Below are 27,081 nucleotides of genomic sequence, written 5' to 3' on the forward strand. Positions count from 1 at the left end.
GTAGGGGTTGGGCAAGGGAAGCAGGCAAGTCATTAAATGGAAGGTTTTAGAGGTCAAAGGGACTGGTTTTGTGCAATATCCACCAATCTAGCAGAAATAAGGAAATCACCAACAGCTTTTCTGTTTCCTTCTTGATGCATGTATATATAAACATAACAATAATCCATCTTGGGGATAATAATCCCCAAATACTAATCCATTTCCGTGGCACCAAGGCATAAAGGGAGAGAAGCCGCAAAATTTTGGAAAACTTAACTAGGTCAGATCCCTTTCCCACCTCCAGCTCTTCCCAGGTTTAGAGCCTGCCGTCCATCTGGGTTACAGATGTGCCCCCCTAGGGGACAGCTTGCTGGAGAGAAGAGGGTTTAGCAGCATCTGGCAGTGTTCAGTGTTGTCATATAAGGTGCATCTTTCCTCCAGTGGGCCCAAAGTCATCCTAGAGGCAGGGTAAGGGCAGCACGTGCAGAGGAAATCACTCTCTCCCTAACCCTTGTCCTCTACAACAGCCTGGGAGGAGGACTGAAGAAACACATATCCTTATCAGGGTTTTTGTTTGGTGCATTTCCATTTGGTGTTGTGGCAGTCTTCCTCGACAAACTTTGGGGTGAGCATGTCAGGAGTGTGAACACACACAAACACGAGAAACGGCAGTCCTGTGTATATTTAACAATATATATTTATATATATTTTCTAGATCAGTACATTCAGTTTTTAACTTGGTTTTTTCTTCACAAACAGAAGAACTCTTACAATAGTAGACTTTCTAAAATAAATACTATTAAAATAGAGCTTCAAAATAAATATTCTATACAAAGGAAACCTTCTGTGATAACTTTTGTTGTGGGGTGAGAAGGGGCTACAGTGAAGGGGGGCAATAGAGGAGGAATGTGGTGGGGTGAGGGGCCTCAGACAGCTCGTTTGTAACACGAAACCAAACTGTGGGGCAGTGAGAAGACAAAGCAAGATAAGACACCGCACGCCAAGTTACCCACAGCAAAAAAATGGCAACACAAGGTTTGTCACCAACTGTCACAGTAAGCAGAGAGGGGTGTGAAAATGCCCCGTTGCAGCCTGCAGGCTGGTACAGTGTGTCGCACGCTGCGCAGTGCGCTGCCCCAGCCGGGACCGCGTGGGCGAGAGGGGCGATGAAGCTTTGCGTCGACGGCAATCCGAGTTCTGATCCAAATCAACACGTTCCATATTGTACAACCCTGGCCGAGTCATTATCTAACAGGACCTCACTCGAATGCCCGGGGCTGGCGAGCAGGTTCTCCTCCTCCATCAGCTGTAAAGGGCCCCCCATCAACAGCAGGGGTTGGCCCTCGCCCCTCTTCAGGCATGGTACCCCGAGAAGCCTCGGTTATGCCCCCCCCCATCTGTCTGGAGCTTGCTGGAGAGCTGGCTTTTGCAAGCCCAGGACTGTGGGCCCCTCCATGCGTCCTGCACACAGGCCCGTGGACCCTGTGTCCAGTTCCCCGCGGCACTGCCATTCACCCCAGGCTGCACAGAAATGGGAACCAAGTGGCACTTTTCAAAAAAAGGTCCCAATCCAGCCAAGCAAGCTGTTGGTGACAGGAAACACAACCAGCCAGAAGCAGCCACAGAAATGTGTCATGGTTCTGAGCGCTTGTCTACAGACAAGCCAGTTTTTTGTTTTGTTTTGCCAAGAAGCCGGGAAAAACATGCTGAGGAATCACTACATGACAGAGCTGGGAGAACCCTCTTTCCCTCTAGCAGGGAGCACGTGGGACACCGAGGTGGAAGAGTTCTGCAGACATCCATCTAGCAGGTCAAACACAAACCAAAAAGATTAAGCCAAAATGGGGTAAGGGGAGAAAAAAAAAAGCAAACCCAAAACCCAGAAAAATCCGTGTTTACAACTATGTACACAAAGAGTCAGGGTTAAGGCGGCCCTTTGCAAAGAAACAGGGTCTATGTAGGTGGAGGACCGGAGTGGGTAAGTGTGTAGGTGTGTGCGTGTGCATACACAGCTTATGTAAATCAATTCTCCCCAGAACGGGCGTGTAGACCTCCACGATCAAAGTGCAACTTGCCACTGGGTCTGGTTCACACAGAGGCTCAGGGAGACCCCTCCTCCCTTGAATTGCACACTGCGCCATGGATTTGGGGTTCGCTTCTGCACACCAATTCTGAGGAAAACATCTCCAGTCCCATCAGTACACATCTGATACATTCATTTAGTATAAGTGGTTGGCTGAATGTGTTTTTTCTTTCTACCGTTCCGATTTGTGCAAGAACATCCATACATCCATCACGACTGTGGCAAGGCTAGCTATATGAATCAGCCTTAGAAAATGCAGATGCACTATTTCATATTTGCCTTTTACAAGCTAGCAAATGTTATATAAATAAAGCCTAAAATAAGACCCTCCCCTCCCTTCCTCCAATCAATAAATACCTATGTTACCATTAACTTATTCTAAATCATAAAGTATCACTGCTACTCTTCAAGAAGGAAAAAAAAAAAAAAAAAAAAGAGTCCTTGAGCAGCACTGGATGCAGGCCTCATTCCTCGAGGCGGTTCTGTTCCTACAGAACAAACCGGAAATGCTACGATGGGCTTCGTAATGCAATCCAATGTCACCTGGGGTGGCTCTTCTGACCCAGGCTGCTGCTTTTCATTAAAGGGCGGGGGGTGGGGGGTGGGACAAAATACCACACATAAACGAAAACCCCATACAACAGCTGGGGTGGAAGGACCAGACAGACTATAGCTTTTGCATGCAACAAGTACCTACCCACTGGACATGCTGCACGTTCTGAGTCCTTTAGCACCTTGAGAGAAAGGGTTGCTACGTCTTTGGGGGCTGTTGGAGGGTGGCATGCCCATGCATGAGAGCAGGGCTCAACCCTAGAAGCCCCTGAATAAATTTTTTCCCACCCACACTCTTCTGACTCACCCCTGCAGGGGCTTCCTAACACTAAAATAGACTCTTTTTTTCATCATCTCTCTATTTACAGTCAAGATACAGACACATCACTGTACATGAAAGACTATGACAGCAAGCAGCAGAATCAGAAGAGAAGAAACCCAAACCCAACTCGGCTCGACTGTCATCCTGTCAATGGGAGGTGCCGTATCTCTCTTCTTTGCTGTTAAAAATCCTCTTCTTGGTGGGAAGGGGAATCATGTTCCTTGAGGGTGCTCGTCCCCCAGATTTTGAAATCAGCCCTTCCTGGGGGTGGCCCAAAAGGAAGCAAATGTTTTATTATTATTTTTTAAAACACCGTGAACATCTGGTTTAGTTATTCTATAAAAACATAACGACTGGATCCAGAGACCACAGCCTCAGACTCATTGGCAAAATGATATTTGGTCTCGCGTTGGCTGCCCTGGGTCTTTCTCTACCCATGAAGTTTCTGGAAATGATCTGGGCACAGAACTCAGGACACGTAGTGGGCAGGTGAGTCTCTGACTCGGTAGGAACCGAAGGACAGTGCTGTAAGTGGAACACCCCCAAGAGTTAGTGATGAAGCCGGAAAGGAGACACGCACCGTGGAGCGCCTCCTAAATTCCTAAATCCATCCTGCGGCTCCGGGGAGGCAGAGGGAGGACCGAGGCTTGGACTCACTGGCCGTCCTCCATTCTCAGTGGGTTCCCGTCACTCCCAAATATATACACATCCATCAGGGACCGCTGCAGTGTTCTATACCGTCCCCGAGGTTCTGGGGGCACACTAGGGTGGAATGAGGTGGGGTGGGGAGAAGAAGGGATAGAAGTCAAGACTCCAAGGGTCTTCTCCAAAGGTACCCTCCTGGCTACTCAGTTGTTGATTCTTCCCAGGCAGCCAGCTCCTTTGGAGCCAAAGGGAATGGAAAAGAGGGACGGAGGGAGGAGGGACTGATTGGAAAGGCATTCAAACAGTTGCAACTTCTGGACATGTGTCCACATCTGTGTTCTGTCTTCTGAAAAAGAGAAATCCCTCCCAGCCAGCCCCCCCAAAACCACACCTCACCCCTGCTGCTGTCAGTTTGACACAAAGTTCCAGGACCCTGAAAAAACACCCAAAGTGCTTCTTCATCCTTTTGGGGGGGGAATGGGTGAGGGACGGTGGTCTGTTTCTTCCGTAGCTGGGGGCCCGAGCGGATATAAGCAAAGTCAGCCCCAGGAAGCTAAAGCCTCTGGCCTCGTTACCGTGATCTTCTCGGGTGCCCGAGGGAACCAAGTCATCAGGGGAGTGCCGGGGCTTTGGCCCAAAGCGTCAGAAAGGCTTGTCGGGCCTGCTGGCCTTGGCCTCCCCACTGGCCGCCTTGCAGATGACGCTGTTCGTGTGCTTGCAGCGGCAGCCGGGGCGGCGCAGGCGGTCGTAGCCGCGCTGGGCCAGCTTCACGCAGCCCGTGGCGGGCAGGTAGCAGAGCAGGCAGGGCAGCACCAGGGAGAGGGCGCCCATGAAGGACCAGCGGGCGCAGCAGTTTGAGCGGGAGCAGGAGCAGGGGTGGTCGGCGCAGGAGCCCTCATCGTCCTCGTTGGTGCAGTGGTAGAAGACGCCCTGCACCAGGCACATGCACGTGCCGTAGTTGACGAGGGTCTGGGCCGAGCACAGGCACTCCTGGTTGCAGACCCAGCAGGAGGGCAACGTCCGAGGGGACGCACACTCCTTACACTTACACTTTCCACAGGCCTCGCACAGTAAGCAGTGCTTGTCCAGCTCTGGTGGGCCCGCCGGGCCCTTGAGGTCCAGCGGCTTGCAGTGGATGACCTTGGGCTGGATGCGCACGGCTCGTGGGGAAGCCTGGTCGGCCATGGGCGGCGGCGCCATGTGGTCTAAGAGCCGCTGGTCGGAGGATGTGCTGCTGCTGCTGCTCACGGAGCTGGGGCGCCCGCTGAAGGAGATCCAGTGGTGGGTGACGTCCTGGTCACAGCGGGTGGGCGTCAGGGCCGGGTCAGGAGCCCCGGCCCGGCTCCGCTTGGGGCCGGCAGGCGGGGCCAGGCCAGGGTTGTCTATGTAGTCATTCTCCACGTGGCTGGTCTTCATCTGGTCAATGGGCAGGATGGTGAGTGGGTGCTGGAGCCGGCTGTGGGGCATACGACTGTCAAGGAGGGGCTGGACCATGACTGAGCTCGGCGTCAAGGGGACGCTCTGTGGGATTGGGGGCTCCATAGGGCTGGAAGTCCTGGACAGCTCCAAGAAACAGGCTTCTAGGGGCCCTGGGGGGTAGGGAAAAAGGAAAAGAAGAATCTTTATCTTCCATCAGTATATCGCCTGCCAACAACTCCCCATGAAATCCTTCCCCCACCATCTCCCATGGCTTAGAGGGCAAACATGAGCAGTAACACAATAGTAAGTAGTAGGCAGAGCACTTAAATGAGCCCTTAACATATGGCGGGCACTCTAAGTACCGTATACGTTAAGTCATGACTCTTCACAATTACCCTGAAACACAGCTACAAGTAATTATTCCCTTTTTCTAGTTATGGAAAATTAATGTTCCAAAGAATCTGCCTAAAGTCACACAAAGCTAGTAGAACTAGGATTCAAATCTGGGCAAACTAAGACCATTCTCGTAATCAACTGCTCTGTGAAACATGCTCCTTAGTAAAGATATAAGGCTCAATGGTTATAAACAGAGATCTGGAATCACACCCAAGTTCAAATTCTCACTTTTGCCTAGCAGTGTTGTGTTGAATGAGTTCTTTAATCTTGACGCCTCAGTTTCACCATTTGTAAAATGGGTTCTTGTGAGGATTAAATGAGAAAATGTATAGAGTACCTAGCATATTAATTACTAAGTACCTAATAATTTATCATTGCACAGAGTAACAGCTAAGATTCCCTAAGTGCTAATAGGTGCTATGCTCCAATCATTGCACTGGGTGCTAAGGACACTATGGGGAACATGGAAGAAAGCTCCTTCCAGCCCCCATGGAGTTTATAAGCTGGAGAAACAAAAGTCTCTCGTTCAGATATTCACGAGACAAGAAGGAACAGCTGTATCTGGTGCCTGAGGGTCCAGGATATTAACTTATTACAACCACTTCTAATAGCAGCAACCACCAGCAGCTAATAACCCCTGGGTAGGTGAGCTTCTGACAACTCGGATGGGAAATCCTCTCAAGGGGCACTCACATCGCCATTTCCAAGTGCTGAGCTGAACATTCAGCCTAAATGCTATTTACTAGAATAGCTAAGCCAACCCTGGATCAGTTTCTAATTTCACCGAGAGAGTGCAATTTTAAGTTGGAATCCGGCCAGAGATTCAACTGCAGTGCCTGACACGGAACCCCAGGAAGTCACTTAAATCAAAGAGCGGAAACGGCTTGGTTCAAATTTAGAAAGTGCACATTGTTTTCTATTAGAAGTGCCATTTCCTTGCCTGCTGACCTTTACATTCGGAATTCGGCTGAAGATCAATTTAAAGAAATAGCAGGAGAAGGGCAAGACCTCTGCCCACGAGGACACGACTTGGAATCCCAGGGAAAGTTTAGACTCTGGGAAGATTCCACCCCAAATCTTAGAAATCCCGGGGGATGAAGGGGAGGAGTGGGGGAGAAGGGAAGACAATCTTAGCAACATCAACAAAGAAACTACTGGATTAATATGGTGTGGGGTGAGGTTTCGGTAAATGCTTTTTCAAGATGCTAACGATATTCTAATTAGTAGATCTGATCCTGCTCTACTGACATAGTCATCTTGCCTCAAAGGTGATGGGGACAGGTGTCCATTTCCAATTAACCCCTTATCTCTTCAGATGTGGGACACAGTTGGTTCATCCCAATATTATAGTGACTCCTGTCTATGGTGAGGAGTGAGGGGAAAAAAAATGCATTCAGGGCCACTCAGCATTATTCTTCTCCTATTTAGAGACAGCAGTTTGATCAGAAACAGTTAAATTGTTGGGAAAGAAGGGCTTCCTTAGATGCTTTCAGGCTTGCCCGAAATAAAGAGCTAGCTCTAGAGGAAAAGTTCATGAAGGGGATGAGTGGGGGTTTATTCACAAGGTTCTCTCATCTTGTATATTATCTATATTGCTAAATGCAAAAGTTCAATGCTCAGTCAACTGATATCTCCCATTTTGCACGGGGCATGAACTGTTGGCTTTTCTCCCACTGTAGTATCTACTGAAAAGATGCCGGTTATTTCTTTACAAGACTGGGTCCCTCCACCTCCACCCCCACCCCGCCGAGGAAGTCTGCCTACTGCCTGGCATTCTCTTCCGATGAGACCAGGGTGTTACCTTTGAATGGCAAACTTCCTCGTGGCAGAGGTAAAGTGACCTCAGGTGTCTGGTAAGCCTGTCTTCAAAAAGTAGGCATTCCCCAAGACAGCCTCTGGTGGGCGTCCTGCCAGGGGTGGGGAGGGAGAAATATCACATGAGCATCTACAGAGGAGTTTTTCCAAAGATCAGGCTGGTTATGAGGCAAAAACTCCAGGCACTGCTACCTCAAACTTGCCACCCCCAGGGCATGAATAAGACTTATTTGAGTAGAGCCTTCATGGCCTTGTTTTCCAAATAAAGGTCTTTGGGACTGACAAACCAAGGTTGGAATCGCAGGTTCCAGCCCTGAGGACTTTGCCTGGAACAAAAGGTGTGACTAGGCGTTAAGAATGGAAAATGCTGACAGAGGCAAACAACGAGAGCCTCCTGCACCAGTCAAGAGGTGGCTGAGCCAGAACCTGCAACACTTGGACAAAAACAACACGACTCCCTTATTCCAAAATCCCAGGTCAAGAATACTCAGGGATCCTGCCAAAAAAACGTCAGTGGCAGTTTGAAGATTGTATTGTCCCATGTCATCGGGTTCTGTCTGTCAGGACCAGGATTGGGACTTGCTGTGCCAATGGGGGACAAAAGAAAAGATATTCCCCCCCCCCCCAGCAGATTATCCACTCTCCTTTCCCCAGCTCTATTACTAGTTTTTTTAAAACCAAGCTCATTTCCTGTAGATAAAGCAAAGGTGCAGGCAATGCTTAGGGTAATTAATAGGCCCTGGAATCAGAAGGCAGATTCCCCAGTTCATGGAATAATTCCACCGGGAGGGAGGTCGGGGTGAGAGCAGCCACTGCAGGCTATGGGGATGGTGGCATGAGCAGGCTCCCATCTCCCTCCCCAGGCAGCTGTCAACATCTGGGCCTGCAGCTGGGGCCAGACATGGGGAGTAGGAGCTTGGCCTCCTATGACTCAGCTCTCTTGGGACCCGCAGCATCCAAGATGGCTCCAGCAGGCACATTCTAGAATTTATCTTTCCTATCAAAACCCTGATGTAGGATTCTTTCCCGCCACCAGCTCAGCAAAAGCCAACAGCTAGCTCATTGTTCAACTGCTCCAATCTCCCTGGGCCCTGTGGCCTCACCTGCCCATTAGCAGAGGCCCTCCCCACAGGAGAGGCCCTCTAAGAGCCTCTGGTGAATTTATTTGGTTGACAACAAAAAACAACTTCCTGAGCCACCAAGATAACCCTTCACGGCACAGCTAAATGATGTCTAAATAAATAAACCAAACTCAACCCTCAGTTGGTTTAGAAGATCAATCTCTATGCTCATTGGAACACACCCACCCTCCAGACTGAAGCAACACTGACAAACTTAAGTGCAGTTTAATATGTGCTCTCTGCTTCCTCTGTAAGGAAGGAAGAGATTTATAATATAAATAGGCGAGGAGGCTCCTCATTTAGGCTGTTTGGATGAGACTGATGGCCAATTTGGAAGACAGGACAGAGATGCAAAGCCAGCACTCCACTTAGCCTGAGAAAGTGCCTCTATCAAGTTTTAGGTGTCAGTCCTATATGGATTAGCATGAAGGAAGAAACACACTTCTACCTCCACTTGTAAACCTTCTAACAGTACTAAGTAATTATGGGAACAGCTACTATTTCTGAAACATTTCTTGGTGTCAGGTTCTGTACTGAGCCCTCAGTGAGATTTTCATTTAATCCTCACAGTGACCTTGCAGATAAATAAATACCTGTTTTGCAGAGGAAAAAATGGAGATGCAAAGGGTCACATGGCTAGCAATGGATGAGGCCAGGATTCAGGCCAGGCTGTGTGACTCCAGAGGCTGCCTCGTTAACCACACAGCCCTAACTTAAGACTAGCAGGAGCTGCCCCTAACTTCTGGGGAGATTCACGGAAAGGTATGAAAGCTCCAGTTACTTTCACAACCATGAATCCCTCCAGCCTCCCCAGTCTGCCACCAGCCTTCGGGGAACCTCAGCAGCCATCCTTGGGGGAGCAGTAACCCAACTTGCAGGGAAATGAAGCCAGACCCAGGCTTGCATCTGACTCGCCCCCTGTTAGGGGAATTTTCAGTGTGAAGGGCAGAGGCTGGGTGTCTACAATCCCTGCCATTAAAGGAAGCCTCAGAACTCAAGTCAGCTTCACTCCCAATTCATTTCCTTTGCCATCTTTTCGGTCCCCTCACATCATCCCCAAAAGAAAAAGACTAAGCGTTTTCATTTTTAGTTCTTTTTAAAGTTGAATGGGTCTCATTGGTATGCTCTCACTACAAAGCAGTCCCTTAAAGGAAACCACGGGGTAATAAGGAGGGAATCCCACCGTCTCTTCCCCTACCCATAAAGTTGAGCTTAATGGTTCCTGGGCACCTGTGCTGTTGGGACTTCCTGGTCCAGGTCTAGGGGGTAAGAAAAGGAGGAGTCAGGAGAGTCCTAGAATACTGATCAAAAGGATATTGAACCCCCTGGAGCACACAGCCCTGTATTTGCCGTCTGCGAGCCCAGAGCCGGCCAGCCTGACACTGCATTGTACCTGCGGGGGCCGGGGAGTGGGGTGGGCGAGCATCTGGCTGCAGACCGCTCAATACTGGCTGGGTGAAAAGAATCAAGAGGCATGTTAAATGTCCACACAATTGAGCCGGATGTCTGTTCCCACCACCCACCCCCTCCCCTTGACTTACCCTAGGGATTTGGGAAATATTGGGAAAACCTGACAGTTGTACTTTGAAAACTGTGGGTCGGCTAATGACAAACTGGCAAGAGAAGCTCTGAATGAATGGGCAGTTTCTGTACTGCTCCATTCAGTCTCAGCAGGTTCTTTCAGGGAAAGTTGTTTAACCCTTTAACAACACAGAATAAAGGTCTCTTGGCAGAGCCTGCCGCCACCATCGCTTGACTCTTTGTGACAACATCCCAGTTTAGTTAATTAAGCGACAACCAAATGATGACTTATTGCTTTAAAAAGACTACTGATGAGAGGAGGGGAAGGTCGGTGGGGAAGCCAGGGACTTGCCCCTCCCTGCACCCTACAGAGGAAGACAATCTCGGCTGAGAATGGCCCCAGTGGGAGAACAAATCATTAGGAAGCCGGATTTGTCTGAGAAAGAATCTTCCACAACCCCCACACCGCCCCAAGGGCCAGCACTAAGGATGCTCATCTCGGGCCATATCTGTTAGAGATTGCAGAAGAAAACAACGCCTTTTCATCACTTTGTTCGATCACCAGTTATCGGTTCCAGACCTTCTTCCCTTCCCTCTTTCATAACCAATCACCTGAGCGCTAAAGCCCCAGCACAAGGACAGGTGGGAGGAGGGATATGGGAATATTGAGTTATCAGACAGGCAAGGACCTCACTATACTTTGGCTTTGGGCTCTTTTAACTGGCTTAAGATTTTGGCTTCACTGTATTACCCCCCAAAATCATTACCTGCCCAGATCCCTTTAAAGAGGGATTGAAAGACAAGAGTCAGAAAGAATGGGGTAAGAAGGAACCTGCGACCCGCCGGGGCAGTTTGGGAAATAGTGGCCCAAGTCCAGATTTGGGGTGTGACCAGAAAGCTAGACCCCGAGGAGGGCCCCCTCCCACTGAGGCTAAGATCATTTTATTTGTCTTACCACCCTCCACCAAGAAATAAACTCAGAATAATAGATTTCAGCTTACCCCTGGGATAGGGGCAGGAAATGGCCCCTTTAACCGAACCGGAGGAAAAAAAAAAAGACACTAGACAAGGGAAACCACTCTGCAAGGAAGGAGCCACCTGCCCCAGAAGGGCCCCTTCCCTCCACTGCTCCGTCCAGCACATCTGTGCTCCCTCCCCCAGTGTCCTTGCTTCCTCCACTGACTAGGGCCTGTCCTTGGAAAGAACAATCATGATCACAGCTGAACGGTGAAGCCTCTTAAACCCAGACACATGGCCCGGATACATTCCCTAGCCTCGTCAGCTGTCCGGATCTGCAGGGTGGCCCCAGACCTCTGAGAGCCAAGAATACCCCGCCTCTTACATCATGCAACACCCATACCTTCTGTGCAGGAAGGGGCTCCCTTAAAACTGGCCTCATAATAGGCTCCTTGAGTAATAACGAAGAGCAGAGAGCCTGAAACCCCTCAGGAGGAGTCTGTTTTCTCTACTCTGCAGATGGGGAAAGAGGCCCAAGCTTAGGATGCTTAGAACTCATCTGCTCGGCCTGGGCTCCGAGCTAGGTCTGGAGGAGTACAGCTCTCAGTATGTTACTCTATGTCTTCTCCTCTACCTCCTTTGTAAGAGCAAAAATATATTTCAAAGAGTCACTGCTTCCCGCCCCCCCCCCACCCCCCGCCATCAGGGGAGATATCGATTGGCCATGAGATGGAATCTTCTATATTCTTGCCATTCCCCTTCCTTAAAAACCCTGTTGTGTCAACATCCCACATCCAAATTATTCAACTATATCCCCACAAAGGCTTGTGCAAGAATGTGTTCCCATGTTGTCGCAAGGGAACCTTCACCTCAGTCATAGACAGGGTCTTTGGATTCAGAACCAAAAAAACACCGTACTTTTTCCAGACCAGAACACTGCACTTCTCTGAAGAAAGAGGAGACTCTTCCTAGATTTCTTTGGTACTGACATTCCACCCCTACCCAACAGAATGTTCCAAGGAAAGGAAAATGCTCATGGGAGCCAAGAACTGAGAGCTGGAAGACAGCACACCAAAGGACTTTTCAGCACCAGGAACTGGAAGCTAAGTCCCCATGGGTGACCCCAAAGTATCAAACCCCAGAGCACCTCATGGGTGAGGTACTGGTTTTCTCCTTCTCTCATTTTTAAATCATCGACTTTTCAAACTACTCACTGAAAGACCTTTGTCATTTGTTACTCCAGAAACTCTGCCAAACCTCTGGGCACATGCAATACCAGGTTTACGAAAGGGGGTTAAGGGATAAGAAAACTAGGCAGACGGTGTAATTCCAAAAAGCATTATCTCTCCAACCTCTTCTGGAAGGATGCGGGTAAAAATGACATCTGCAAGCTCCAAATCGCTCACCAGTCCCCAGGCTCTGCCATGTTTTGGCCTGGAATCTGCCTATTCTGTGTGTTTTCTCATCCCACCAGTCTCAACCAAAGCTTTAGAGAAGCTGCCATCTCAGAAAGTAATCTGGAAATGGTCATGGGATGGGCAGGACGGCTGAGGACAGGAAAGCATTTACATTCAACAAAGAGGAGTGAATCCCGAGTTTGGAATGAAAAAAGGAAGATAGACAAGAGTTGTCCTCAAAGTCTCACCCCAACTGGCCAAGATTTGCCAATCAAGGAGATTTCAGAAATCTGCCACCAAAATGCGGCTCAATTGTATGTGCACTGCTCACTCGTGAAGACTTGTTCAGAGAGTACCCTCCTGAAGGGCGGAAATGCAATTTCACACTGGACTCCTCTACAGTTTCAGAGAGACCACGCCGCACTCACACTATGAAAAAAAAAAAAAGCTGTAAAATTCAAGATGTTTATGCTCCAATTTTGTGAAGATCTGGAGAACTCTAAACACTGTGAAATTCACCAGTGCATATTGGGTAGGACCTTAAGACAGATGCAGTTTATTAAGAGATTGATAAGCCCACATTTTCCAAGTGCTCTGAGTCCTTTACCTTCCAGCTTTGCATCCCGAGAGGCATGTCACGAAGGTTGGTGAGCCTTGGCCAGCTAACCAGAGACACATAGGTTTGTTCCAGCCCCTAGGAAGGTTCTCTGGCCTCCATATGTGTCTACCATTGCCCAAATCTGGAGAGAATTCAGTTATCACTGACTTGGAGGCAGCGAAGAGGGAATAGCCACTGGGTCCAGGCGCCCCACCGAACACTCACCTTGCCTTCCCTGCACTAACCACGCTGGGGGGTTCCCAGGAGCCGCTCTGAGCTAGAAAAGGCTCATCCTGTCCTTGCCCTGGCAATATGGATGCCCAACCAGCAGCTGGTGATGGAGGCAGCCAGCAGCTCTCCTCTTTGCCCACGATCCAGCCCCTGCAGCCCAATTCACCTCTCCTGTCCATTCCTGAAAGCCATGCAACCATTTTCCGCCTCAGGATGCCTCTCTTGACTCTCCTCTGCCCATAAACCTCAGCTCCTAAAATCAAAGAGAATTGAGAAGCCGTCTTCTCTTCCAAAGAGCAGCTACTGTCTAAATGCTTTTTGATTATTTCCACGGAGGGGGAATTGGGCACAGCCCTGGCCCGGTCGAACCAAGCTCCAGCCGTCCTAGGTGGCCAAACGCGCCCTCGCCTCCCACATTGCCCCCGTGGTCTTGGGGATTCAGAATTTTCAGTACGTACCGTCTCTATCCTTCTGTCTTCTCGGTGATGTCAAGTCTGGTACCACCAAGGAGGAAGAGAGAAAGCGGGAGCCTTATCTCTCCTACGCAGGCAGCCTCTTCCTCCAGCCCACACGCCCGGCGTTATGTAAACGCATTTTCAGCTCCAAACACAGCCCCACCGCGGCCTCAGGGCCCCGGAGCCTGGCACTGTCGGGGCCTCGGGATAAGCAGGCAGAGGTTGGCCGAGGAGCCTCGGCTCTGCAGAGGCCGAGGAAGGGAAAGGCAACTGAAAGGCGGTTGCACAGCAGAAAATGCGGCAGCAGAGCAAAGGTCAGACGGCAAGGAACAGCCTCGCCAAAGATAGGGAGTAGAAATGCCCAGGCCGGGCCAACCCGCACTGACCATTCATGGGGAGACAGAAGGGGAGAAAATCTGGTCCGTCACGGCTCCGAAGGGTAAAGAGAAGTCTACGTCGAGCATAGGCCGCTGCAGTGGACTGGGGAGATCTATGGCAGAGCTGGCACCGTGGGCACGGAACCGGGGGTTGGGCGAGAAGCCCAGGGCGAGGGCGCCCCCCGCACCCAAGAGGTGGCTTCCAGCCCAGCCCAGAGCCGCCCGTTCCAGCGACCGGGGCGGGAGACGGCAGGAGGAAAGATATCAGGCCAGAGGCAAACTCCTGGGACACGCACGGGGCTTCCCGAGCCGCACAAGGCGGGGAAGCCGGACTTGGCAGTGCCCGGGGGTCGGAAACGGCGCTGCCAGCCTGTGAACACCCCCGGCGCCGTGCCGGCCCGGCCGAGGGCGTCAGGGAGCTGCGGTGCGCCGCAGCAACTGAAGGAGGCGCAGGGTATGGGAAAGAACGCACAAACGTGCCTAGAAATAGCGCACCATTTGCCCCGGCCGCAGGGGGAGTCGCGTAGCGGCTCAGAGGGGGCAGTTGCGGATTCCGAAACCGGCCAAGGACTTACTTTGGGGAGCCGCAGAGTCACAAGCATCGCTCCACGTCTGTGTAAATCCTCGAACCCAAGCGGGTCAGCCGCCGCTGTCTTCGCAGACCCCAGCGGGAGGAACCCGCACGGTTCTCCGCGCTTCGCAGAGCCAGCTCGCTGCTGTCAGCTCCCTTCGCTGCCTCCGCGGCGATGTAGCAACCACTGCCTGGGAAAATGGCTTTTTTATGAATGGGAGGGAAAGGAGTTCTAGTGCGCACGCGCGCCGTCCGCGATTCTATGAATGGGTGGGCACAGGAGACCCCCGCGCGCGCATGCGCCGCGCTCCTTTTTTTTTTTATGAATGGGGGGCCGGAAAGGAACTTAACCCGTGACTGCTGGGGCTGGCTCTCTCTCCTCAAGGGGCCGTCGTTCTTTTACAAAGAGGGGTGGAGGTTCGGGTGGAGGTTGTTGTTGCCTCTTTCTTTCCTTTTTTTTTTTTTTTTTTTTTTTTAATGAATGGAGGGCGGCGGCGACTGCTGCAGCTGGCTCAGCTGCGCGGGCTGTACCCCCTCCCAGCCTACGAAAGGAGGTAAAAGCCGCCTTCACGCCACTGCGGGCCTGGGCAGGAACCGTCAGTGTTGCTGGGAGGCGGGGGTGGGGGCGCTGCGGCCTCCGGGTCTAGGGCCGAGAGCTGGGTTGGGGAGGACACACCCAGGCTCATTTGGGGATCTCCACCCGCCGCAGGCAGCCGAGAGCGAGGGTCGGAAGGACCCCTGTTGGGGCCTTCTCTTTTCTACCGACCAGTGGCGCCTAGGGACGTCGGAGGGAGGTGTCTTGAAGCTGCGTTTACCAAAAACTAAGAAAATGTCTATCGACTGTATCAAAGAGGGCGGGGTGGGGGGGTTGCTGAGTGAATCTGGTTTCTTTCTTGAAGCTGAGCCTCTCTTGAGTGAGTGCAGACCACCCCTCCCCCCAGGTTGGGTGTGGACAGTGACAGGGCTGAGGCTTCTTCCGGCTCCAGTACCCCCCGGGGCGATGCTGGCTACTCAGCCACAGGAGGATTGGCCCTCGCCACGCAGCCCTCCTTCTCCCCCCGCCCCAGTGTAATGCCCGCAAGGTCCAGGCGTCCGCGCGTCTTCTGCCACTCTAGCAAGCTGTCCCCTTCTCCACCTTTCGTCCTTTTCCTGGCGCTCGCAAGGCGCGGGCCTAAGGAACCTCGTTCACCGAGGGCCCGCAACCCTTTGCTATAGACACTTTTCTTCTACCGCCTTCGCTCCCCGCTCGGTGCCGCCACTCCCCTCCTGGGAAGGGAGAACGGGTGATAACTGGCCAGGTGGATGGGTGGAGCCGGCCGCGCGGAGGATGCTGCCGGGGTGGCCACGGGATTAAATAACAACAGGGCCCTTGAGCCGCAGAGGAAATGGAAATGGCCGGGATCCTTTCTTTGCCATTAATGATAGAGTGGGGTGGGGGTAGGGGTTCAGCCTAAGCCAGTGAAAAAAGCCCGCGCCATTAGGCCTGATTCCGGATAGGCGGGGAGTCCTCTCAGCAGGCCCGTCTCCGCCCAGGAACTGGGCGCTGTAGCCTCCGGGGAGTCTGGATAGGGGGGTGGCTTTGATTCAGGGAAAAGAGCAGGCCCAGGGCCTGAATTCCTAGTAAGGTTTGTCGTGCGGGTGCTCTGGCTTTTCGGGGATATTGTGAGGGCGTCTTTTTCTTCCTACGCCACCAAAGGATGGAAAGAGAGTGTGCTTGCCCTTGCCAAAGGAGCCAATGAAAAGCTCCCTGCCCTGAACCAAGGGTCTGTCCTAGGGTTGGGGCTGGGGCTCCTGAGATTGGCAGGGGTGGGGCCTTTTGCAAAACCATGTGAAAACTCAGTGCCTTCTTCCCACTCTCAGACGGGCCTTTTCCCTGGGATTACTTAGCTCCTTGGATCAAGGCAGGCCCTCCCTTAGACCTCATTCTTGCTTTCAGAACCAAGACCTTCCTCTAAGGCCAAGTGAAAAACTGCCAGGACAATATGGTAATTTACAGTTTGTTCAGAACTTCCCTTTTCATGTATGGAAGTTAAATACAACTGTTCTCATTTGTCAGATTTGGTGGCTGAGGCTGAGGGCTTTTCACCTGGTAAGTGGAAAAGCTCGTAAATTGTAGTACTGATTTTCTAGGTCTCTGCAACGTGGTTCTTTCTGCTGTGCTACCACCCCTTCTTGGCATCACAGGCCCCAAAACCGGTTTCTTGCATCTCATTTAAACACGTTAAAGAAAATCAAGGCAATTCTTTTCCAGCCTGTGCTCACCCATGGTCCTTGCTCAAACAATTAGAAGAATGTGAATAAATAAATCCTTTCTAAACTAAGCAGAAAAGCAGAATGGGGGAGGATGGGGGAGACTCAGGGGCCCTGTACTGTTTCCTTCATTAGAGGAGTTCACCAAGAGACTGACAGGGTCCCAGTTCCTTGTCTTTTCTCTGGGGGAAGATGGAGAAGCCCCTTGACCTGTACTAGGTGGGGGCTCTGATGCTTAAGTAGAGTGTGATTCGGAGTGTGTGGGGAGGGTGCTGGGCCATATTCTGGTCCTGCTTGGAATCTAAATCAAGGTGTAGTTTTCGGCAGCAATTATGGCAAGTTCATTCGTTCGTTCATTGGTTCATTGAGTCATCCATCTTCTCTATGCCGAGTCTGCCCTGGTTTAGGGGATTCAGTGGTGAGAGGCAAGCAGCCCTCTAGGCCCTTGTGAATTTCACCATCTATTGGGGAGATAGCCAAGATGATGCCATCTGAGGCAATGTTTAAGTGCTAGGAGGAAAAGTAAGAGTGATCTGGGGTTATTAGGAAAAAAAGGAAACTGGATTTTGATTTGAGGGCAAGGGAGTATCTATGAGAGATAGCTTTTGGTTGTGAGTTGAGTCCTGAAGAATGGGCAAGAGTGAGCCTTAGGAAACGAGGAGATATTTTCAGGCGGAGGAAGATGCTGGGTGGAGGCCCTGCATGGGGAGAGGCCTGGCAAAAAGGAGACACTAACGGGAGGCCTGTGTGGCCAAAGCTTGGCACGCAAGGTTGATGTGGACCTGGCAAGGAGTTCCAATATTATCCTTTTAAGGGTTTTAAGCAGGGTAGTGACATACTCTCATTTATGTTTTAAACCTCTCCAGCAGTTCTAGGACAGATGGTTGGGAGGGTAAAGCAAGAGTGGAAGGTGGTGAGGGAATGTGGAACATTTGCTCCCAATCAGGTTGACGAAACCATGTTCGTTCTCTTGAATTGGGTGGCCAGTTGGTGTGTGCTGGACTTTTCTTCTATTTAATCTGCCTTATGCATTCCAAAGCTGCTCAGCTTCTTTCCCAGGTATAAATATCCTGCTAGAGGTGAATCCTAATAAACTGCATTCTTGCCAGAGCTAGTTACAGCCCTTTTGCTCCAACCCAATTTAAAAAGTCTTCATTTCTACTAGGTTGTGGCCAGGAGAGCAGAGTAGGCTCAGTTCTGGGCATTGCTCCTTAAGAAGTTCTGGCCTCGCTGGAGCCTGGAGACAATTTAGTAGGGGTGAGGACAGGCAGGAATTCCAATCAGTGGTAGACATTTTTTGAACACTTATTGTGTGCTAGTCTTGTGCTTGGTATTCTTTTACATGTAATGTTGCTTTGAAAAGCTGCATTCTACCATATCGTTTACTTAGCTTTTGAGCTTACTTTTTTTTTTCAGAAAAAATAATACTTTTGTAAATTGTAAATAGTTAATACAAAACTATTGTATGCAGGACTGTGACTGTAACATTATCATTTTGGAAGAGGTTTATTTTCTATTCAAAAAGTAAAAAGCTATCTTCTGGTTGTACTGTCCCTCCTTTGCAGATAAAAAGTCTGAGGCTCCATTTTAATAGTTGGCTAATTCCACAAATGATTATTGTGTGTTTCCTGCATGTCAGGCACAGTGCCAGGTGTGAAGGTTACCATCAGTAGTGATGCTCCTATGCTGGGGTGTGCTTGGGCTGTGATTTCCCCCTAATTTCCTATTTTCAATTGACATTTCTCATCCTTATATCAAGTACTAAAAAATGGAAGTAAAGTGTTGCCCCCTCCACAGATTGACTGCCCACACCTTCAATATAAAAATTCTGGAACCGCCACTGCTTATAGTCATATAGGGGAAACGGCCATTGAACAAAGAATGATTTAATTACAGTTAGCATTAGTGCTGAATTGGAAAGTATGGAGAGCAAAGGAAGGGGGCACAGCATGCAGGCCCTGCAGAAGTTTCCCTGGAGCTCAGATCTGTAGAATGAAGCAGGTTGAATCAGGGCTGGAAGGCCCAGAAGAAAACAGGAGACTTGGGGAGTGCTGGAGCAAGTGAAGACAGTCCAGGCAAACCATAGTTTTTCGAGGAAGAAAGGGCGTGTCAGAGCTGGGGTTGGAACACCTTCGGGCAGGAGCTCCTAGGCTTTCTGGCTCTGTATATTCAGCTGTTTCAGCTTTGGGGGCTAAGGAGCCTGAAAGACGGGTGTGCAGTTACTGGCCACAGACTGTTGGTGTTAATTCCTACCCTTATGAGCTCTGTAGCCTTGGACAAGTTATTCAAACTTCATGTGCCTCAGTTTCCCCCTCTGTAGTATGAAAACTAATAGTAGTACTTACTGCAGAGGATTGAGTGGAAATTGAATGGAGGTAATCCGTTTAGGACAGTGCCTGGCACATTGTAAGTGCTTAATAAACATTAATGATTATTCACATCCAGCTGTTTCTCAGAAAGAGAAAAACAATCTTAAATGCAAAAAAAGTTTTTCCTTATTAATGGTGAAAAGAGTTTAACTGCAACTGTCATCACTGCTTTAGTGCAATCTTTGTAGGGCAAGAGTTGTAGTATTTCCAATCTGTAGCTAGGTATTTTAAAGGTTGACAAAAGGGTTGATTTTAACCATGACCAAAATAGATGCCTGAAGAATGTCGGGGATAGCAGATAGTGTGTAATAATGTTGAATTTGTACACTGAATGTTCTCTTGTATCAGTACTTGGGGGAGGGGTTAAGTACTTGGTGACTTTGTGCAATCCTTAATCTCGTCAAGGTTTGTTGTGAGCACTAAGTGGGAAGACACTTGTCAAGTAACCCCAGAGCCAGGTGCCCAGCTGTTGAGGGTGGTCCTCTGATTGATCTGGGTAATAGGGATATTTTTAAGATTTCAACTTGATTATGGCAATAGAGGTCACTGGCCTCTTTTCTAACCTTCCTCCACTGCCCTTGGGTTTCACTCTGCCTAACAACAGAGCAGTCAAATGTTATGCAAAAGAAGCCTTCCTGAAGACCTCATGTAATTTGAGAGTGATTTCTTCATAGGTATGAATATAAAGTCTGATTTGCATTGTATCAGCTTTGGTAACTGAAGCAAGATTTTTGTGAATATATATATAAGACAATTCAAGTTGCATTAAATCAAGTTCATAAAATGCAAGCATACCATCCATTTCAGATGTGGGGACTGAACCCAGGGCAGCCATTGTGTCCAGTGAGCAGGAAGAGAAGACATCCAAAAAAATGACCAAGGAGTAGCTCCCTTACTCCTTGCTCTCAAACCACAGAAGTCCCCTGGTAACATTGAAAACTCAAATGAGACAGTGGTTGGTGAGCTCTGGCTCTGTGAACTCTGTAGACAGATTTTGTCCTGGGTACTGCCACGTAATTGTCGAAAGAATTTGGACTGTCGGAATCTCAATCTTAGCTAATGGGGATGATGATCCCAACTCCATAGACTCAATAAACACTTCATAGACTTCTGGGGCCCTGGGGCTCTGGGGGGAAGAAGTGTCAGTCTGGACTCTAAAGGGGTCAGCAACTTTTTTTGAGGCCTGATTTTGGCCTTCATGCTCCATGGCAGGGCTGGGGGCTGCCCTTCTTTCTGAATTGTCATTTGTGTTTTAGGCTTTTTTTCCCATCTTGGCCCCCATTCATGCCACTTCATTCATTCAATCATTCAACCAGTATTTGTGCATCTTCTACATACCAGGCACTGTGCTGGGCCCTGAGGATGCAGCAGTGATTAAATTAGAGGAACCCCCTGCCCTCATACAGCTTAGAGTCTAAGAAAGAAAGTAGAAAATAAAATGTTATCGCCCAAACAATAACATAATTTCCAGTGTTGACCAAATGTACGTAGGAAATAGTAAAGGAAATTTACTTTTCCCTCAGTGTGACCGACTGAGGGAAAGAGGTGGCCCCTTGAGAGAGGTCAGGGAAAGCCTCTTTGAGAGGAGGTCTGTGGCTGAGAAGCAGGAGCCAAGCAAATGTCAAGGTAGGAGGGAGCCATAAATAGAGACTCCAGGGCAGGCGAGGATGGTGTGTTCCAGGAACACAGCAGCCGTGAGCCTGTGGCTGAGGTTGTGCACCTCTGCCTGAGGACACCAGGCCTCGTTCAGCCCATCAGGCTGCAGAGTTGCTGGCCAAAGCTCAGGGCTCTGTGGAGCACCTGGCCAAGCACACAGCCAAGCACACTAGCCTCAGGCCCAGAGAAAGATTTACAACCCTCCTCAGCCTGTTCAACACCTGCCAGGGAGCCTTGGGAAGGCAGAGGCCCTTTTCCAAAACCAGTTTTTACAGAGACATGTAAATCAGTTCAAATGGGTAGGCTTTTTTTTTTTTTAAGTAATCATTTTTTATTGGTGTATAACATTAGGTCAGGGCGGTACAAGGGTGGTGCAGTGGTAGAATTCTCGCCTGCCATGTGGGAGACCAGGTTTGATTCCTGGCCCGTGCACCCCCCTCCCCAAACAAAACAAAACAGGACATTAGGTCAAACCATTTGAAATTGCCAATATTCAGCCACTTTTCATATACCAAAAGGCCAATGTCATGTGATTCAGCATAAATTCACTCAGAAAAGTGTGTAGATCAGTAGTATAAAAACATTTCAATGAATTTCCACAAAGGAAACACAACTATGTAACCAGCACCCACATCAAGAAACAAATCATTGCCAACGTTCAGGAAGCCCTGCTCCTGCCTCTCCATCCCTAATCACCAGCCAACCCATCTCCACCCAGGAAGATAACTGCTATCTTGACTTTTAGTACCATAGATTAATTTTGGTTCCTTTCCCAAATGGAGAAAGGATTTTCTCTATGGTTAGTAATTGGTTGGAACCAACAAAACTCGGTTCCTTTAGCACCAATTAGTCCAAATACCTAGAGTTTAGTCACTTAGGTGTTTGGTTGTGGCCTTAGTGCCATTTGAGGTCCTTGGAAAGGCTCACGATGATTGTACATTCCATCTGCCTTTGTTCTGGGCCTGATGGCCATGCATGGGGAGGGGCTTCCGTCCTCTAACCTTGAACATCTACCAGATTTTCTGAGATGCCTGTCCCATCTGCCATCCCCCACCCTGACTTGGAGGCTATCCTACCACCTTCTTGACATATAAACAGCTCAGGGTGTATTTCAGAAGCCCTTGAAGGAAGCTGCCTTCGATTCTCTCCAACACAGAGAAATGGTAAATAAATATCTGCAAATGAATGAATGCAAATTATGTAATGAAACTGAGCAAAGATGCTTAAGGTATAAAACACTTTTTTCTGAACAAAGTGCCCTTCACTTGGTCAGGCTGTGCTCATTCACTCATTCATGCAGTATTTCTTTGTGCTTCTGTTAGGTGCCAGGTGCCAGACACTGTATAGCAATGAGCAAAAACAGGTGCCATACTTACCCTCATGAAGCTTCTAGTGTAGTGGGATAGACATTCATCAAATAATTGTACAAATATAAATAGATAATGACAATTATAAACTTGCAAGAGAGGCAATAATGCTATGAAAGGTATATAGTGAGGGGGAAATTTCCTCTAGTAAATGACATTTGAGCTGAGAGCTAAAGGATGGTAGGTGTTAAGTGGATTTGGAGAAAGAGCGAGAAACATTCCAGGCATAGATCAGCATATGCAAAGGTCCTGAGGTAGGAGGCCACATGGTGAATCCAGGGAAATGAGAGGCCAGTGTGACTAACGAACCAAGAATGAGGTGGTTCAGGCCCCCAGAAAAATCAAAAGCTATCATGGGAGGGAATGGGCTTGGCAGATCATGAAAGACTTGGCAGGTCACGAAAGACTTTGGAGACTATGTTAAGCATATGTGGTTTTATCTGTCCTGAGGCCCATGGGAAGCTACTCAGGGGCTTGCAGCTGTTGATGTGTATGCATGTATGTTAGAGAATGTCCTAGTTTTCCAGCTGCTAAAACAAGTGCCATAAAATGGGTTGGCTTAATAACAGGAATTTATTGGCTTACAGTTTCAGAGGCTAGGGAGCTTGCTTCCTCCCAGGGTCAGTGTCTTCTCACTGGCCAGCAGTCTTTGGGATCCCTTGGCTTTTCTGTAACATGGCAGTGCACATGATGGCATTATCTCCTTTCTCTTCTGTGTTCTGTTGACTTCTAGCTTCTGGCTGCTCCCTGTGACTTCTTCTGGGTCCAATTTCCTTTGCTTATAAGGAAATTATATATAATTCCCCATAATATAATATATTATATATGTATATATATAGTTATATATTAATTCACCTTGGGCACACATTAATAACATCTTCAGAAGTCCATTATTTTTGTGGGTGACATGATACAATCCCCAACAGGGAATAAGATCTAATTCTCATTTTTAGAAGCTCATTCTGGCTACAATGTGGAGAATGAATTGGAGGGCACAAGAACTGGTTGTGGTAATTTCCCCCTTTGGGTCTTGGGGTGATAACAGAGCCCTGTTTTCCATAGTTCCAAGGTACTGGTATATCCCTTGTGGTTTCCTTACACTCTGCCCACGTAGCAGCGAATAGTTCCTTAATCTAATGCTCCTGAAATGACCAAGTTTGTTCTGCTTGACTTTGTAGAAAAATCACATTGGGTGGATAAAGAAGGAGGGAACCTTTAGTAGTCACTTAAGCTGACTCTTGTTTTACTTGTAATAGGCATATAACTGGATTTTGCTTTCTATCCAGTCTGACAGGCTTTGTCTTTTCAATGGAAAGTAGTACATTTTAGTTTGTGTTTATATAACACTGAAAATTATTGAATTGGTTAGATTTATTTCTATCTTATTTTGTGCTATTTTATTTTTGTTTTTCCATCTTCTACTTTCTTGTCTCCTTGTGGATGGAATTTTGTTTTTTAATAACTTTTTTTCTATTGATTACTGTTCTAGTTTGCTAGCTGCCGGAATGCAATATACCAGAAATGAAATGGTTTTCCAAAAGAGGAATTTAATGAGTTGCTAGTTTATAGTTCTAAGGCCAAGAAAATGTCCCAATTTAAACAAATCTATAGAAATGTCCAATCAAAGGCATCCAGGGAAAGATACCTTGGTTCAAGAAGGCTGATGAATTTCAGGGTCTCTCTCATCTGAGAAGGCACATGGCAAATGCAGTCACAGTTTCTCTCTTGGTTGGAAGGACATCATCTGCTAGCTTTCTCTCCTGGTTTCCTGTTTCGTGAAGCACCCTGGGAGGTGTTTTCCTTCTTCATCTCCAAAGGTCACTGACTAGTGACCTCTCTGCTTCTCATGGCTATGTCATTCTTCTCTGGCTCTCTCTGAATCTCCTCATTCTTCAAAATGTTCCCTCTTTTATAGGACTCCAGAAACTAATCAAGACCCACCCAAATGAGTGGAGACACATTTCCCTCAATCCAGTTTAACAACCACTCTTGATTGGATTACATCTCCGGGCAGATGATCTAATTACAGATTCAAACATATAGTATTGAATAGGGATTATTCTGCCTTTATGAAATGGGATTTTGATTAAAACATGACTTTTCAAGGGTACATACATCCTTTCAAACTGGCATGATTACCTTGGAAGTTACAGTCTTTCTGTCTATTCTTTAGTGGATCCCTCAGATATTTAAAATGTAATCACAGTTTTTAACATCATAAATAGTACAAGGAGCTTAGACTGCTCTAGCTTCAATCTCTACCTGTTTCCCCAAACCCCATATATTCTGTTGTTATTCAGTGTTTAAGCTCTATCTTGTTTGGTTTTTCTGGACAAATTACACGTTATTATTGTTTCTTTATTGAGTCAAATGTGGTTCAAATTTACCTACAGAACTACCAATCTCATAATTCACAGTTCCTGTTTATAAGAGCTTCCACTTGAGATTGCCATTCTTCTGCCCGAAATTCATCCTTTAGAATTTCCTTCAGTAGGGTCTGTTGATAGTAAATTCTCTAAGTTTTTGTTGATTTGGATATGACTTTCTTTTGCCCTCATTTTAGAATCTTGATTGCCATTATTCTGTCTCATCACAGTCTCCTAAATTGAGGCTTCCATTGGGCTGCTGAGAAGTCTGTGGTCGGTCTAATTGTAGTTTCTTTGTAATTGATCTGTGTCTGTCTCTGGTCTTCTGCAGTTTTACTCTGATGTATATAGGAGTAAATTTATTTTAATTCATCCTTCTTAGGATTCCTAGACCCAGGTTTGGTGTCTTACAAAAATTCAGAAAAATTCTCAGGAGGTCCAGCACTAGTAGAAGCTGATGAGGCACCTTGTACACAAAATTTAAGGAAGCACTCATTCTTGAGATTGTGAAAGTTCAGAATCAGCTCTTTGAATGAGAGTCTCCTTAAATTTTATGTCTTAGGCACTGCATTTGCCTCAACCTTGCTCCAGTCCTGAGTCTAAGCCATTTTCTCCACAAATATCTACTCTTCTTTATTCTCTCCTTTATCTTCTTTTGTCAATACAACTAGACTTTCTCATTCTATCCTCCAGCATCTCATATGTTGTTCTTCACATTCTTTATCTTGTTGTGTCTCTGGGTTACAATCTAGATTTCTTCACATCCATCTTCTGGTAAACAAATTCTGCCTTTAGCAGTGTCTAATCTGCTATTTAATGCATCCTAGTTTTAAATTAATTCATTATTTTCAGATTGATTTGGTTACCTTTAATAGTCTTTTGCTCCTGGCTCACATATTTAAGCTTCTCATTTATTTCTTAAATTTTACCTAATACACCTATTTATATTCTATACTTGGTAACTTCTCTGTCTCATGTTTTTGTGGGTCTAATTATGCTTCAGTTGTTTCTGCTGGCTCTTACTCTTATGCCTTTTTTCTTTGTGATTTTTAACTGTGGGCTCAAATTTCTTAGAATTTTGTCGACATTCTTATTAGGAGCGCCTTAAAATAAATTTTCTGCTTGAGGTTTTTCAGACTACATAGGGTTCAGGTAACATGATTTGTGCACAAATTCATATGAAGGCTGGTTCATAGTTATGATATGAATTCTCAGGGAAGATTTCTTTTTCTTCTCTCATCAAGTATCAAAGTTGGTCAAACAAATTTCCTTGATGCTCCTCTCTGTGTCATGGATTTATTTCTCATTCACCTTACACAGGAGGGTGGAACTCTTTTTTGAAGCCCCCCTACCCCTTTTTAGCTTCTTTTTTTTGTATAACATATATACAAAGCAAAGAAAGGAAAAAGCAATAGTTTTCAAAGTACTCTTCAGCAAATAGTTACAGGGAGATCCTGGAGTTTGTCATGGGCTACCATACCATCATCTCAGATTTTTCCTTCTGGGTGCTCCAGAATATAGGAGATTAGAAGGAATAAATATTTTTTTTATCATCGCAATTGAGTTTTTTTTCTTTTTTTGTGAAAAATAACATATATACAAAAAATAATAAATTTCAAAGCACAGCACAACAATTAGTTGTAGAACAGACTTCAGAGTTTTGTATTTGTTATAATTCTGCAATTTTAGGTTTTTACTTCTAGCTGCTCTAAGATACTAGAGACTAAAAGAAATATCAATTTAATGATTTAGCAATCATATTTGTTTTTAAACCCTCCCTTCTCTGTATAACTCTACCATCACCTTTGCTCTTTTGGGCTATGGCCATTCCAACTTTTTCATGATGGGAGGGTCTGTCACTATGGGGTAGGGAGTTGGAACTAGCTGATATTCTGGAGAGCCTGGACCCTCTAGGTTTCAGGACTTATTTGTTCCAGGGACCTATCCGGAGGTTGTAAGTTCTGGAAAGTTACCCTAGTACATGGAACCTTTGTAGAATTTATATATTGCCTTAGGTGATCTTTAGGATTGGCTGGAATGGTTTTGGTGGGGTTTGGCAAGTTATTCAGCAATGCATAAGAGCAACCTCCAGAGTAGCCTCTCAACTCTGTTTGAACTCTCTCAGTCACTGATACTTCATTAGTTGCACTTCTTTTTTCCCTTTTGTTCAGGATGGATTTGTTGATCCTACAGTTTCAGGGCTGGACTCATCCTGGGAATCATCTCCCATGCCACCAGGGAAACTTTCACCCCTGGATGTCATATCCCATGTAGGGGGGAGGGCAATGATTTCACTTACAGAGTTGGGCTTAGAGATAGAGAGAGGCCACATCTGAGCAACAAAAGAGAAATTTTTTGCCCTGAAGTTTTATGCCCAGAAGTAACTCTTAGGTATACCTATAGGTGAGCTAAGCTTCTCTGCTACCTACATAAGTTTCACAAGAGTAAGCCTCAAGATCAAGGGCTTGGCCTATTGATTCAGATGTCCCTAATGTTTGACATAATATCAGAGGATTCCCTGATGGTAAAGTTTAATTGTTCCATATTTTTTCTCCCATCCCCAAGGAACTCTGCCATTATTTTTTGATTATCTGCTTAATATATTCTGGATGTATCCAGGCATTACATTAAACT

The 27,081-nt window shown here is 47.4% G+C and overlaps 1 protein-coding gene and 1 long non-coding RNA gene across 12 annotated transcripts in view; one reads left to right on the forward strand and one right to left on the reverse strand.

Annotated features, from left to right (window-relative positions):
- Positions 1-192: 192 nt before the first annotated feature.
- SPRY4 (sprouty RTK signaling antagonist 4) lies at positions 193-14,635 on the reverse strand. 10 transcript variants are annotated; one of them, XM_077137285.1, is made up of 5 exons: positions 14,444-14,635; positions 13,495-13,530; positions 12,456-13,289; positions 7,198-7,303; positions 193-5,170 (listed from the first exon to the last, which is right to left on the reverse strand). In XM_077137285.1, the coding sequence occupies exon 5, from the start codon at positions 5,121-5,123 to the stop codon at positions 4,224-4,226; it is 900 nt and encodes a 299-aa protein (XP_076993400.1). In that variant the 5' UTR covers positions 5,124-5,170; positions 7,198-7,303; positions 12,456-13,289; positions 13,495-13,530; positions 14,444-14,635; the 3' UTR covers positions 193-4,223. The 10 variants fall into 10 exon arrangements, with proteins under 10 accessions (XP_076993400.1, XP_076993399.1, XP_076993398.1 ...); XM_077137284.1 differs by having other exon boundaries at positions 12,456-13,530; XM_077137283.1 differs by having other exon boundaries at positions 13,495-14,635.
- A 285-nt stretch (positions 14,636-14,920) lies between these two features.
- The window catches only part of LOC143663919 (uncharacterized), a 458,967-nt gene continuing 446,806 nt past the window's right edge, over positions 14,921-27,081 (forward strand). For both annotated transcript variants that reach the window (XR_013166227.1, XR_013166228.1), the window contains exon 1: positions 14,921-14,993. This is a non-coding gene — a long non-coding RNA (uncharacterized LOC143663919). The remainder of the gene's footprint in view (positions 14,994-27,081) is intronic.

The sequence above is a fragment of the Tamandua tetradactyla genome, chromosome 20 (genome assembly GCF_023851605.1).
Source record: "Tamandua tetradactyla isolate mTamTet1 chromosome 20, mTamTet1.pri, whole genome shotgun sequence".
In the NCBI taxonomy this organism is placed as follows: Eukaryota; Metazoa; Chordata; class Mammalia; order Pilosa; family Myrmecophagidae; genus Tamandua; species Tamandua tetradactyla.

Coding starts and splice junctions, on each gene's coding strand:
- SPRY4 (XM_077137286.1), bottom strand. CDS start 5,123: ATGGAGCCCCCAATCCCACAGAGCGTCCCCTTGACGCCGAGCTCAGTC.